Source organism: Zymoseptoria tritici, chromosome 4, assembly GCF_000219625.1.
Source record: "Zymoseptoria tritici IPO323 chromosome 4, whole genome shotgun sequence".
In the NCBI taxonomy this organism is placed as follows: domain Eukaryota; kingdom Fungi; phylum Ascomycota; class Dothideomycetes; order Mycosphaerellales; family Mycosphaerellaceae; genus Zymoseptoria; species Zymoseptoria tritici.
Window position 1 is genome coordinate 1,986,041 of NC_018215.1, and position 14,154 is coordinate 2,000,194.

The 14,154-nt window shown below is 53.6% G+C and overlaps 7 protein-coding genes across 7 annotated transcripts; 3 read left to right on the top strand and 4 right to left on the bottom strand.

Annotated features, from left to right (window-relative positions):
- Nucleotides 1–348: 348 nt before the first annotated feature.
- On the bottom strand, nt 349–1,544 carry MYCGRDRAFT_58228 (uncharacterized protein; the record flags this gene model as incomplete). Its single annotated transcript, XM_003853291.1, has 1 exon — nt 349–1,544. The coding sequence occupies one exon, from the start codon at nt 1,431–1,433 to the stop codon at nt 579–581; it is 855 nt and encodes a 284-aa protein (XP_003853339.1).
- Nucleotides 1,545–2,360: 816 nt separating this feature from the next.
- Nucleotides 2,361–3,378, bottom strand: MYCGRDRAFT_71344 (uncharacterized protein; the record flags this gene model as incomplete). The annotated part of the gene is made up of 2 exons (XM_003853290.1): nt 2,361–3,133; nt 3,186–3,378. The coding sequence occupies 2 exons, from the start codon at nt 3,376–3,378 to the stop codon at nt 2,361–2,363; spliced, it is 966 nt and encodes a 321-aa protein (XP_003853338.1).
- Nucleotides 3,379–4,125: 747 nt separating this feature from the next.
- On the bottom strand, nt 4,126–5,294 carry MYCGRDRAFT_92695 (uncharacterized protein; the record flags this gene model as incomplete). The annotated part of the gene is made up of 3 exons (XM_003853289.1): nt 4,126–4,368; nt 4,500–5,198; nt 5,286–5,294. The coding sequence occupies 3 exons, from the start codon at nt 5,292–5,294 to the stop codon at nt 4,126–4,128; spliced, it is 951 nt and encodes a 316-aa protein (XP_003853337.1).
- A 721-nt stretch (nt 5,295–6,015) lies between these two features.
- On the top strand, nt 6,016–7,229 carry MYCGRDRAFT_92696 (uncharacterized protein; the record flags this gene model as incomplete). Its single annotated transcript, XM_003853020.1, has 5 exons — nt 6,016–6,125; nt 6,250–6,284; nt 6,351–6,593; nt 6,707–7,040; nt 7,109–7,229. The coding sequence occupies 5 exons, from the start codon at nt 6,016–6,018 to the stop codon at nt 7,227–7,229; spliced, it is 843 nt and encodes a 280-aa protein (XP_003853068.1).
- A 414-nt stretch (nt 7,230–7,643) lies between these two features.
- MYCGRDRAFT_71347 (uncharacterized protein) lies at nt 7,644–9,098 on the top strand (the record flags this gene model as incomplete). The annotated part of the gene is made up of 2 exons (XM_003853021.1): nt 7,644–7,805; nt 7,862–9,098. 2 exons carry the CDS (start codon nt 7,666–7,668, stop codon nt 9,096–9,098), a joined length of 1,377 nt encoding a protein of 458 aa, XP_003853069.1.
- A 1-nt stretch (nt 9,099) lies between these two features.
- Nucleotides 9,100–11,514, bottom strand: MYCGRDRAFT_41129 (uncharacterized protein; the record flags this gene model as incomplete). The annotated part of the gene is made up of 2 exons (XM_003853288.1): nt 9,100–10,251; nt 10,285–11,514. The coding sequence occupies 2 exons, from the start codon at nt 11,512–11,514 to the stop codon at nt 9,100–9,102; spliced, it is 2,382 nt and encodes a 793-aa protein (XP_003853336.1).
- Nucleotides 11,515–13,103: 1,589 nt separating this feature from the next.
- MYCGRDRAFT_104236 (uncharacterized protein) lies at nt 13,104–13,856 on the top strand (the record flags this gene model as incomplete). The annotated part of the gene is made up of 3 exons (XM_003853022.1): nt 13,104–13,172; nt 13,292–13,599; nt 13,651–13,856. Coding segments are annotated over 3 exons (573 nt in total), but the record flags the coding sequence as incomplete, so codon positions are not given.
- Between the last annotated feature and the right edge of the window lie 298 nt (nt 13,857–14,154).

A 14,154-nucleotide genomic window follows, 5' to 3' on the forward strand; every position in this document is an offset into this window, starting at 1 on the left:
CCAGCACGTCTCACAGTACCACCCAAGGTGTTAAGAAGAAAGTCCAGCCCGCACAGAGTAATATCTCATTCGTCGCCGCGAAACGCCCTCTGCATGACGGGGACACCACATCTGCGTTCGAATCCAAAAGGGCGCGGATCAGCAGTCTCATCGATGCGCCGCATGAGCTTGAGTCTCCCGCCGACACGGCCTGGACGTCTATGCCAGCTCCAGCGCAAAGGTCGAAGGATTCTGCTACACTTTATCCAGATGGCATGACTGAGCGAGATGCCGTTGGCGAGGCATTCGAAGCACTCTCTTCCTCATACCGTGTGCAGGAATCCGCTTCCCTCGAGGAGTATGCTGCACAGGATGGCAAAACCAGACTGGCCGCATTGGAGCAGTTCATGGTGGACAATCTTCAAAACCCGTCTTTCACAACACTCTGCGAGGATATGGAGAGCTGTTGGCAGAGGATCGCCACCGGGTTGTGACGGTCTCACTGCATCGCAATTTTCGCTCGAAGGGAGTTTCAGTTCTTGTGCGTCGTCGCCACATCGAAACATGTCATTAATATAGCATCGAGTCATATTTTTCTTTCAATCCTCGCTCTCGGCAGAAATGCTCGGGCTGGGCAGCGCAACAATAGACACATCAACATCCGCTCGCTTCAGGCTTTCCACCTCTTGAGGAGTCATCCCAATAGCTCCGCCAGGGTGATTTCGTTGAAACACGGACTTTGTATCCTCTCGATGCAACTCATCAGCCACCGTCAAGGCCAGCATATCCGCCACGGCAAGTGCGACAGTAGTCGAAGTCGTAGGCGCACGAACGCCAAAGGAGTCCTCTTCCTTGATCGGAATTGGCGTTGGCAGCAGAATCCCATCATCTCTGTCCATCAACAGCCTGCAGTCGAGAGCATCGTTGTGTGAGGACATGGCCATGACGCGGACAGTTTCCGGGACATGACTAAGTAGATTCAGAAGTTCCGGGGTCTGGCCCGAATAAGAAACAAACAGCAGGACATCTCTCGGGCGAATGTCGCCCAAATCCCCGTGCATGGCTTCACACGCGTGCAGAAACGCCGCGCGAATCCCCAAAGATTTGCAGGTCGCTGTGAGTTTCTGTGCAATGTAGCCGGATTTGCCTACGCCACAGACGACGAGTTTGCCGTCCTGGTGCTGAGCTTCGACAATGGCTTCCACAGCCGCGGCGAGTCCAGCCCGAGCTGCGGCATCGTTTTGGTACAGAGCTGCCACGTTGGCGAGAGCGTCGGCTTCCACGCGGAGCACTTCGATGGCTCGGTCCAGGAGCCTGCTGCTGGGTGTGCTGTTGCCGTTACTTTTCGATCCGGAAACACTGCCTAGGGTTTCTTCGTCGTCGGGCGACAGGGGTGTCACTGGGCTGATGGTGCCCGAGATCCGTTGACGCTTTGATGGTCGTTGTGAAGCCATTGGGCCTACCAGAAATTTCCACTGACGATTGTCGTCTTCGAAAGGCAAGCGCGGACGTGCTCAGTGGTGTGCAGGATTGTTCGGTAGGGTTATCTATTCGACAAAGAACGAGCTGACGCAACGGCGTTGAAATCTCAGGTTCGGAGCAATGCAATGGTGAATGAGGAAAGAGGACAAAGACAACTCTTTCAATTCAATACGCAACCAAGTTCGTTGGGTGATTAATCAACACGAGCGGCCCAGCCAGGCACACTCTAACTCTAATCTTGATATCTATGGCGCATTCATTCATGCAAATCCTCCCGATCCATCGCGAGACATGGCACCGTCATAGATTATGCGATTTGGCGGAGGTCAAGGCGCCCGTTCCCACACGCACGCACCGCGCTTGATAATCGGCATCGACCGAATTGCTATAATTCCGAAGCTAGGTGCTAGACTGGGAAAGGTTGGATCTGGGTAGCACGTCTTGCGGAGCTAGGCGAAGATCGAGAGTCGAAGCGTGGTGTCTGTAGAACGTTGAGTGGACTGGGCCGGTTCGGATGTGGAGAGTTCGTGGACAGGCACGCTAGTGGCTGTGACGTTAATCAACGATTTGCATGCGCTGCTGCAGCTACCTCCTTTGACAGGAGATTAATTGCAGGTACCTGCTTTCATGTGCAAGATGGCTATGGCTACAGATACTGCGACGTCTCGGGCGCGGATGTCTATGCACTGCTGGTCGACGTCCTGTCATGTCGGACCTCCGCGATCGTGACGAGCGACCGTTCCTTGCCATGGCGCTGCATTGAGACAGATGGACTTCCGCTGCCCCCTAAGTAAGGCCAACCTTGCTTTCAACGTGATGTACGAAGTGAATGATTCATGCTTCACATGGAGCCGTTGTCTAGTAAGTCCCTGTGGCATTCATCGTCCAGGCCGACGAAGTCACAACGGCTTGATCCCCTTGTGTATCGCTGCGATGCCCATGCTCAGATTCTCCCATCCGCTCTCCAGCGGTCCAGCATTGCTGTGTCCCGGAATCAAAAACCCAGCGTCCTGAATCATCTTCGCCCACTCCGGCTGCGATGGAAACTTCTCAATGCTCTCCACCAAGTATTGGTAGCTGTCTCGGTCGGCGGCGACGATCTGTCCGATCAAAGGAATCGCGCTGAATGACCATCTCTTGTAGATCCCATTCATCACTGGGTTCGACAGCTGTGGAGCAAACTCGAGACATGCGAAGACTCCACCCGGCTTGAGCACGCGGAAAGCCTCCTTCAACGCGCGGTCCTTGTGCGTGAAGTTCCGTATCCCAAATGCCACGGTGTATAGATCAATGCTATTGCTTTCGATTGCGCCTAGCTCTTCCGCGTTCGCTTCCAAATAGTCCACTCTTCCAGCAGCATGATATGGCGTCGCTGCTAATCGTTTACGCCCTTCGCCTAGCATGTCGGGGTTGATGTCGGATATTGTTACGTGTGTGTCGAGGTCTCGGTTGATGTTCGTTGCGTGGTCCAGCATGCGGATCGCGATGTCTCCACTTCCGCCTGCAATGTCCAATATTCTTTGACCTTTCTGAGCATTTGGTGCTGTCATGGTCCGTACGCCCGGATTGAGTGATCGTACGAAGTGGTCCTTCCATAATCGGTGGATGCCCAAGGACATCAAATCGTTCATTCGGTCGTAGGTGGTGGCAACGGAGGAGAACACGGCTCCGACTGGGTACTGCTGTCAGCGAGGACCTTGGATGTGGCCGTCGGGCATGCGTACCTTTCGATGCTTTCTGGGATTCTTCCACAGTCTCGAATCCGAAATGCGTCGTTCTATTGACTGGCTGCTCGGGCTGCTGTTGGAGACGCCATTGCGATGTTGCGAAACTTCTTCTGCTGCACTCTGAACACACCCAGCTCTTGGAACCGGCTAAGCGTAAGCGTTTAGCTGCTCGAGGGACTTGAACTGACATCTTGGAGGCGTGTTGACCTTGGGAGCGTAAGTGAAGCCGGGAAGCACGGTGATCGCATCAAAAAGTAAGACTCCCGGCCAGGCAAGACACCCGAAGTCGAACCGAGATTCTAGTTCTATCTCAACACACCGTCGCATCATCTTTCAGCGCTGCCCTCACGTGTCTGCATCAATATTGAAGAGGTATCGATGGAAATGTGGCACGAGGATCCTCGTGAGCTGATAATCATCAGCCACACCTCAAGTCGCCGGCCGTTCCGAGACCAAGGTATCTTCATGGGAGCACTCCCCGAAAAGGTTGCATTTGCGACTTCACACTGATGGAACGGACGCTGCTTCTTGCTCCAGGTCCAGAGTCTGCAAGCTCGAGGCCATGGCGATGTCTCAGGGTCTGCGTAGCTTTCGCACAACTTACGCCACGAATCTTTCATGGCTATCTCTATCACCTGGCCGGTGTGAATACTGAAGCACGAGCTAAACACGGAAAGGGCTTTAAGAATCCTCGTGAGCTGATTCTCGGCCACTGTTGATCCCATATCACGTTTTGACTCAAACATGCAACCAGCCAATTTCGAATTCAATCCCAGGGGAGCACAGACTGCAGCGTCCCGTCAAAGCGCATTTTCTAGTTCACACTGAGATCGAGGCCTGCAGAGAACGGGCTTGAGCAATCGAGAATTTCCTTCCTCCCCCGATGCAAACGATTCGCCGTGCAACCACACACAAGACCGGTCACCCATCTGGATCGTCAAGCAGCGATTCCACGATATGGAAATGGCGGAGGACGTGAAGCATTCGGCTGCTGAGGTTCGCCATTATCGCTGCTTTTCATGTCTTCGAGCAGGACTTGAGCTCCTGTTCTCATGATCCGGAACAGCGGATTGACCTGGACGGATGGTGGTACGTTGTTCTCTGGCCTTCCTTTCTTCGCATCTCCGCCATAGTCTGGCACTTCTTCGACGCTCTGGGTCTCAGTTGCGGCATCACGATTCTGGATCAGAAGAAGCATGAAGCACACGAAGACCTCCTTGAGATAAGCGTGCACAAGACGTGTACGATCTAGACATCGAAGAATTCCATTCATGGGCTGACGGAGTCTCAGGTTTCAGTTCGACGGCGTACCCCTTTCTCTTGCCTCTCTCGGTGACGGTCACCTCCGAGGATTTGAGTGTCGATAACATCCAAGCTAAGGTGCCACTCGAGCGTTCTCATAATGTACTCGCTGCAATGCTTGATGTGCTCTTCATCGTCATTCCAGGGCTCGATGGGCTTGTGGGAATGCCAGGCTCGGAACTGTTTCCTCCATGTGAACATGCAGTGCAAGATATGCCATCCTCTCGTAGCAAAGTACTGCTTTCCTCTCAATGCGAATTCATCTGTCTCGTTGGTGCTGATGGAAACAAATAGAGTGCTCATCCCATCTTCTGATACCCTTGGATCGTAGTATATCCAAGCTCCATCGACTCCTGGGCCGGACATATCGAATTCATCTACAAGGGCTTGGTCTATGCAAGATGGCGGCAGCCAGTCCACGGCGAGATGATCATACTGGCAACCCATGGCCACTGCCTGCTGATCTGTTTCACCACACCAGCAGTCATCTGCTGGTTTACTATCGAAAATCTTGGTCAACGCTGGCGGCAGTTGGTGAACGAAAACATCGATCAGTCCCCAAATCGCAAAGCAAATGATCCAGATCCGTATGACAATTCGACCAAGGCTCTTATCAGGGTTTCGTCCGGCGAGGAGAGGGTCGTTGAATCGCCATCGTCGTTGGCTGGCTTTGGTCTCCACTTGGGCGTCTTCTTGACTCATGTATTGCTTGTGACATTGGACAAGGCCGACGGCTTCTTCGTCTTGCTAGGCTTAACTTAGCTGTGTCTTGTGGCCTTCTGTGAACCTACTCACCGAAAACATTGCTGCAAAGGCGATGCTAACTCCGAATCAAGCACAGCGCGGAAGCGTTTTGCTGGTTCCAATGGCGTAGTATTGACTTCCAAAGTGGTACAGTTTTCTCTCAGCTCCGCGGTCACGAGGACATTCATCGACCGAGCTGACGACATATGAGCTGTCGAGCACGACACTGCTACATTCGGAGTCCATCACCGCTTGCATGAATCCCAAATGCGAGCCGCATAAAACGAACCGCTGCTAGAGCCACGGTTCGCAGCATCACGCATGCTCATGGACCGGGTAACTTAGCGCTGTGCGGCGCCTGGAGCATCTTCGGAACATGCAGACGTCCAAGACAGCACATTACCACTGCAAGCATTACCATCAGTCGACGAGTAACGGTCTCGGTGGGAGGAGGTGCTGGAGAGCTAAGGCTGCATGTGGTATATCTTGTTCAGGTGGAACATGCGTTAGTCCTAGCTCTAATGCAAGTAAGCTTCACCCTTGCCTTGCTTGACACTGCTTCGGCTTGGACGGGACCGTGCTTGAGGTTGCATCTTGCCCGTAAAAGAAGCCGCCAACCATCGCGGAACAGCACTCCGAGCTCATGTAGATGCATGTTCAGGGGTGAAGAGAGTGTGAGGTACCTACGGCTGACCTTCGAGACGATATGCACGACAGTCCGAGCTTGTTGTGCCCAGAGGAAATGTCAACGTGACTTGCCCGTGGCTAGACCTAAAACGACATGCTCAGCAGGCCGACTATGCGTAGTTACATCCTCAAAGGGCAAGCGACTAAGGACTTGTCTACGGCTAAACCTCGAAACGACACGCACAGCAAGCAGAGCTCGTGCATGTGCGTGATCAGAGAAAAGAATACTAACTTGTCGATGGCTAGACCTCCGACCGACATGAACGGCGAGCCGAGCTCGTATAGGTGCATAGTCGAAGGAAAGGAAAAGTAACTTGTCAATGGCCAGACCACTAGGACACATGCACGGCGAGCCGAGTTTGTGTGCGTGCATAATCGGAGGAAAAATAAACGTAACTGCCGATGCCTGGATCACGACATACATGGCAGGTCGAGCTAGTGCGTGTACACTCGTCGGAGGAAAGAATGAGTGGCCTGGAGCATATATGTTGGGCCTCGAACCACGCGAAACGAACATCTTCGGACTCCGAGCTCATTGCCAAGCCAAGCACTCCTGTTCTCATACTGCGATCACTGCCATGAAGCTCATGATCCAGACACTTCTCGGAGCCTCTTGGTTCGTCCGTGCGCTTGCAGCACCTCAGGTAACATTCCTCACGTTCTTGGTCCTTGGTATGCTCAGAAGCTGACTGGCGGCTCGCAGAACAGCGACCGTGGCCTGAGACTGGCGACCTCCAATCCACTGGAAGGGTTTCCTGCCTTGAAGGGACTACACTCTCGTCCAGGTTTCGCTTTCGTGGACCCGGACGGGATCTATCGGGCCTACCTCGCTGATGGCAGCGTCGTGGATGCCGCTCGCCTCACCCCTGAGCAACTTCAGCATTGGCTCGACGTTCGAGCTCCTCTTCTGTCAGCCAGTGACGCCGAAAACGAACGCACGACTTACGCTACTGCCAACCCGCAAGATGTGCCCGAAGAACAGCTTCTCCACCCTCCGGACGAGATCAAACCACATGCACAAATTGAATCTATGGCCGAGTTCGTTATAAGCCCAAACCCGAACCCGCTCCAGGTGACCAAGCGGCAAGTCGCCTGCCCGCCAATGTACTGCGTCTACAGGTCAGGCGTCTGCCAGATATATGGATGCAGGTGCAATAGCGCTGTCTGTACGCTCTATGAGGCCACAGAGACCTAGCTTGCTTCCAGCCCCGCACTGTGAGAGAATGCCTTGTGGTGGGATTCGTGGGATGGGCATTGGCCCGGGTGTCTCACAGAGTGACGTGTTGGAATACAGTCGAAGGCCACTGAGCGTAATTCAGGAAGTCATTCTCTGCGGAGCTGCGCGTGTTCGAGATCGAAATAATATGCTCGTCTTGTCTGGTGTCTGCTTGTCGCCAGTCTCTATTCCTGCTCGTCCTTGTAGTCTTGGTTCTTCCTGCCAACATGATGTTTGGTAGGAAAGCAGTATCTTCGCATGGGCAGTATTTCTCTGCGAAATAAGAGCGTAGGGGAGGAAAGAAAGTCAAGGTAGGCAAGACGGAGGAACGTGATGTTCTAAGCGAGTCACGTGATGAGTCGCAGGGCAGGTAGAACTACCTTAATAAGGTAGGTACACACGTGGTACGCTCCTCCACGAGGGGAAGTAAGGCCGTGACTAACCGATCCATTTGCTTCTTCAACCAATGCGAGGGCTGCCACTGTCTCTCCATGAGATGTGTACACAATTCGCCCTTCGCATACCGGAATGGCGATGAAACGATCTTTCGTGTCCCTGGAGCGAACGTTACTGGCGAAGGCAGCGCTTCGTAGACAAGCCAAAGCTCATGTCTGCTTCAGCTGTCAGCGAAGATGGAACTCTGTATCACAGAAGCCTGGATCCGATCGGTGAGCAGAAGGTCCAGACTGATATGCTGCTGGTACTGTTCTGACTCTGTGTCTAGTGTACACTTTCCAGGAGCTGTCAATTCAAGATTCACTACCTCCCTGAAGTTCGCACGAGCCGGCGAGGACGATGCCATGCCTACGTTTCGAGTCTTGGACCAGGATGGAGCAGTGATTGAGAAAGAGCAGCCGGATATCAGTGATGAGGAGGTCTTGAGGCTATACAAGGACATGGTCAGCGTGTCAATCATGGATGTGATCATGTTCGACGCACAGAGACAGGGCAAAGTCAGCTTCTACATGGTGTCAGCTGGCGAGGAAGGCATAGCAGTGGGCAGTGCAAGCTCTCTAGACCCTAGGGATCCGATCTTCGCTCAATATCGAGAGACTGGCATCTTCCAATATCGAGGCTTCACATTCGACGACTACATGGCACAGCTGTTCGCGACCAAGGACGATCCAGGTTTGGCCAGGAATATGCCCGTACACTACGGCAGCGAGAAGTATCACATTCACACGATCAGCAGTCCCTTGGCGACGCAAATACCTCATGCCTCAGGTGCTGCGTACGCGGTAAAGATACAGAACCAGCAGAATCCTACGGACGACCCGCGAGTCGTTGCTTGCTATTTTGGCGAAGGAGCAGCCTCAGAAGGAGACTTTCACGCTGCGTTGAACATCGCTGCAACGCGAGCATGCCCGGTTCTGTTTATTTGCCGAAATAATGGATATGCCATCAGCACACCGACGTTGGAGCAGTACCGTGGAGATGGTATCGCTTCTCGTGGCGTAGGATATGGCATTGACACCATCCGTGTTGATGGCAACGACATCTTGGCGGTCCGCGAGGTGACAAAGCGAGCAAGAGAGCTAGCATTGCAGGATGGAGGCAGGCCCGTCCTCATCGAGGCTATGAGCTATCGCGTGTCGCATCACAGCACATCAGACGACTCGTTCGCATACCGCGCAAAAGTGGAAGTCGAAGACTGGAAGCGGAGAGATAATCCCATCACTCGTCTCCGTAAATGGATGGAGGGAAAGGGGATCTGGAACGAGGAGAAAGAGAAGGACTTGCGGGCTGAGACCCGTAAAAATGTTTTGACGGCGTATCGAAAAGCTGAAAAGGAAAAGAAGCCACGACTAGGGAACATGATGAGTGACGTTTACGCTGAGCCCACCACCGAGCAGAGAGAACAGATGGCGGCAATGAAGAAGATCATGGAGAAATATCCAAACGAGTACGATGTGTCAGAATATGAGGGTGGAATAGACGGCTTGACATTGGATAAAAGATAGTCTAATCCTTCTTCTGCTCCTCCGCCACGAGCAGAGATTCAACATTGCCCAAGAAGCCGCCAGTGTTTGCCGTGCCTTCATCCTGTTGCCGCAGCAGCTCGTCAATGTCGACACGCCCGGACGTCAAATATTTCTCGCTCACGCCAGTATTGATGCGCTCTTTCAGAAGGGCTTTCAGCTCTGCCTTCATGGCTCCGAGCTCGCCTTTGGTGAGATCCCGCGATTCGCGTTCTTTCTTCTTCCTCCCATTACCGCGGCCACGCTTGCCGGTAGCCTCCTTCTCAAACTCCTCACTATCGTAGTCGACACCAAGCTCTTCCGCCGCACTACGCATGAAGTCGTCCTCTTTGTGCTGTTTCTCCTTGGCGATGGTGGCGTCGGCAAGTTTCTTCGCAAGTGCCGCCCGCGGCCGCACACGGGATACCAAGCGTCGATCAATGTCGATGGTTTGGATGTAGTGTCCCTGCTTGGCCGCAGTCCCATTTTCCTTGGTTGCAGCGGAATGAGCGTGCACTTTGGCCACCAGCCTGCGAACACCTGCAACTTCTTCCGGGCCACAGATCAAAATCGAGGCGCCCTTCTGTCCTGCACGAGCTGTGCGGCCTGAGCGATGCACGTATGTATCGGCAGCTCTAGGAAGGTGGTAGTGCACCACGAGATCCACACCTTTAATGTCCAGACCGCGCGCAGCCACGTCGGTAGCGATCAATACACTGCGCTGGCCCTTCCCGCTTCCGTGCTTCTGACTGAAACGCTCAATAGACCTCAAGCGAGCCTTTTGGGGCATGCCAGAATGCAGCGCCATGGCGTTGATGTTAAGGTACTGCAGTAAAGGCGTGATGCGCCGAACCGCACTGATGGAGTTGGTGAACACCATCGCTCTTGTGGGTGTTTCATGCAGCAGCAGAGCGTAGAGGTAGAGGTCTTTCTCAGTTCCAGAGCATTCGATCAAACCTTCGCGAAGACCTGATGCGAGCTGATTCACGGGATTCGCATCGATGAACTTGGGCTCCTCCTCGCGAAAGTTGAGCTTCCCAAGCAGGTACTCCATCGATTCTTTGCTGCCCATCAGAGCGCTCTGGCGGTTCACTTTGCCCACCAGCTTCTTTTGGAGAGCCCGGTCAAAGGTTGCGGAGAAGACCAGTGTCTGACGCTCCGTCTTGTCGCCTTCAGGTGCATCTGCCACGGTTTCATCACCCTCCTCCGCCCCTTCGGCATCGTCCACACGATCGAGCGAGTTCAGAATCTCCTCAACTTCCTTGAACTGGCCTTCACTGAGTAGTCGATCTGCCTCATCGATGACAAGAAATTCAATCTGCTTCAGCATTGCCGCAGTCCCTCTCCCAGATTCGATGATCTCCCACAGACGTCCAGGAGTGGCCACCACGATATCTGCATCCTTCAACTGTCGTTGTTGCTTCTGTATCGACATTCCTCCTGTCAAGGTCGCGATCCATGGTCGCCTGGATAGACCTGACGAGCAGAGTGAAGTAAGATGTTGGTCAAGTTGGACCGCCAATTCTCTGGTCGGCGACAAGATCAGCGCAAGAGGCGCGCGTTTTGCACGCTTCCCGTCAGCGCCCACTGCAGATTCCAGGAACCGTTCAAGGATTGGGATGCCAAATGCTAGTGTTTTGCCCGAACCTGTAGAAGCCTTGCCGATCACATCGTGGCCTGCGAGGACCTCCGGAATGACAAACTTCTGGATCGCTGTAGGCTTGGAGAACTTCAGTGCGGCCAAAGCTGCCATTGTGTCAGGACAGAGCTTGAGAGGCCTCCAAGCAGAGACATCAGCAGCAGAGTCGTTTGCATCCTCTGCTAGTGATTCGAATACGCCATGAGCTGAAGGCATTGGATTGGAGTCGACTTCGTCTGCAGTAGTTCGTTTCGAACTTTTCGCTTTCGCCTTTTCTTTGGCTTTCGCTTTCTCCTTCGCCTTCAACTTCGCATTCTTCTTGGCCGTCGCTGAAGTCTCTTGATCATTACCAGATTCCTTTGCAGGTGGTACGCTAGAAAGTGCTTCTGTTGGCTCATCTCCAAAGCCATTCCAAGACTCCGCATCGTCGTTGTCGTTTTCGTTGTCTTTGCCATCGTCGTGGGTCGCCTGGCTAGGAGCCGCCTTGGTCGTACGGAAAGTTATCTTCTCCCCTTCCCTCACAACATCAACATCTTCAATCTCGTCAAACATCAAAAGTCCCTCTGCGTCCTCCATGCGGTCCGGCAAATCGACTTTCCGCCATTCCAGACTATTAGGATCCACCGTCCTCGAAGGAGCAGTCGTCGCGAGCTTTCGTCGCTTTGGCTTCGCTGCACTGCCAGATGGTGAAGCGCGCTTTTTGCTCGTCCTCTGGTCATCGGTTTCGCTCTGTGCTGCACTTGAATTCGTCTCTACCTTCTGACGCTTCCGTGCCTTCATCGCTGCGACCTTTGTAGGCAGCGCATTCTTTCCCTCTGTGGCCATGGCGGCGAAATGGTGAATGTGAGATCGTGGTCGCAAAGGCAAAGTCCAGGAACTTTTTTCCGAGGAGTGTAGGTTCTAGCTGCCTCGTGACGGGGACGGGGTCGATCATGCGCCACAGCACAGCCACTTGGATCCTTTCGTGACTTCTCGAGCACGTCTCTCCATCAAATGACCACGGAAGTATCGACAGATGCATGGTATGTCACGAGATGTCTGGAGAAGGGCTGGCTATGATGAAAACAACATGGATATCTGAACGGCCACTTACCGTTGAGCATCAACATACCTCAATACCGCGACTACCAAGCCATTCTTCATCATGTCATACGTACCACGAGAATCGATGTCCGAGAAGCAAGAAATCGTCGTGACTTCCATTGAGTCTCCCGATGACGACCAATCCGATCAAGATTCAAGCGTCGACGTCCGCGACGTACAGGACTTACTATCGCTGTAAGACTACTTCCGACATGTGCGGGAAACTTGATGCACTGACATTATCGCAGTTATTCTGGCCAGCTGACCGAGGGCTGCCATGTCGAAGACTGTCGAGAATCCATGTGTCGCACTGGGCGGCTCAATACTGCGAAAGCGCCAGTTCGAGTGTACAAACATAGATCGGCACGAGCTATTGCCCTGACAATATGCGCCGGCCCCAATCCACGTCGACATCTTTGTCCGTTCTACGACCCGAATCGCTTTGCCAGTCCCGGAGCGGATACCACCTCTAATGCCTACGGTCCTCGCGATGAGTCTTCTCTGGTTCAACGATTGTGCGACACCGGGGCCATCTCCCGTCTAGCCGTGAGCCGCACGCCCGGCGCTGTGATCGCATTTCCAGAGTTTAAGGCGCTCGACAGCTTTCACAAGCAGGTCACAGCTCTCTTGGACGAGTCGGTCCACAAGCCCGGCAAAGAGTTTCGCCCGAATGCCGATCTGGCGCAAGTGCTTGTACCGGCTCTGGAATGGCTCCTCGAGAGATTACCCTTGACAGTGTCCATGCCATATTGGCGAGCGGCAGATCGCGTCATCATCAGCAAAGGAAAGGCGTATGCTCAGATGAGCGGTCATACCCTGCCAGTAGAACCCGAACACTGCGACCCGGTCATACTGGACAGCATCAACCACGAGCCAAACATACGACTGTTGGAGCGGATCTGCCGCGTAGTTGCCAAGAGGACCTTGTTGGAGAAAGTGGTGGCAGATTCCACGCAACGGGGTTCCGACCGGGCCCATTGTATCCGATCTGTGCTCATATCCCGCCTGTTTGCCATGGAGATCGCTCCGTTGAGAGCTCTCGCCCTACTCATCTGGCTCAAGAGGGCCTTCGCCAAGCACTGGAATGCTCAAGATGTTGTCAGGAGTGGCAGCACCTGTCATGGAATACTGGCCATGATCGATGCGCTCTATGCCTACGCTGGCTCGCACAGGATTCTACAGGGCGAGGACTTCTATATGCCCATGATCTCATCCTACGTCTCGGCAGTGGAGCTCGCACAGTCTTGGTTGAGGCCCATTGCAACCGATGAGGAGCATCTCCTCCTATGGAATTTCATGCTGTCGGTATACGACTTCTGCCTCTTTTTCCGAACATTGAACCATCTTTTAATGAGGTATGTATGTGCTTCCATTCTCTCCGTTCTCCTGCACAAAGTCGGCGCACCGTGCTACTCAGCCGGAAGCCATGCCGCACATTTCCAACGATACAGTGGACACTGATTCATGCGCACAGGCGAGCACACAGCGAGGTCTCTCAAGCACGCCAGCTGCATGACAAAGTGTTTCCGCTCTGGCTCGACCCTCCACACAGCGAACAGAGTCGACACGAACGGCAGTATTACTTACTGGTGAGTGTCAGTCGCAACAATATCCTACAGGACGCCTTCGATCAGCTCTGGCAACGCAGAAAGTCAGAGCTCCGACGTCCGCTCCGAGTTCGACTTGGCGAAGTGGACGAGCTTGAGGTTGGACATGATCTTGGGGGCGTCCAAATCGAATTCTTCAACCTCGTGTGCAGAGAAGTCTTCTCCGAGCAAGCCCGTGAGTGGAGCGATGCCCGTGTATTTGGTGGTTTGTCTGACATTGGTATAGAACTGTTCACTACCGACTCAACGACAGGCTGCAGCTACTTCCGTCCCGGTTGTCTTCAGCCTCTCTACATGTTCGAATTGGTCGGGCTGCTCATGGCCCTGGCGATTTACAATGGTATCACGCTGCCAGTGAACTTGCCTTGGGTCTTCTACTACTTCCTAGCCCACAACGGAGAAGGACCTGGATCTCCTCGCGATCACATTACGCTGGAGAAAATTGTTGACTGCTGGCCGACCACTGCGAGATCATTGCAAAGCATTCTAGACAACGACGTGGATGACTTAGAACTCGAATACTCATTTCCACTCGAAGCGAACGGTCTGCGACTGGCGGCACATCTGCCATCATCACATTCGATAGGGGGCAAATTCAGAATGTCAATCACGAATGCCGCCCCTCTGTCGCACCACGAGGAGTCCGCTACTGCTGTGGAATACCGAGAGACCCCCGAAGCTCCCAGCCTCGATTATCGGGCCCTCCTAAATGAATGGCCTGGTTGGCATC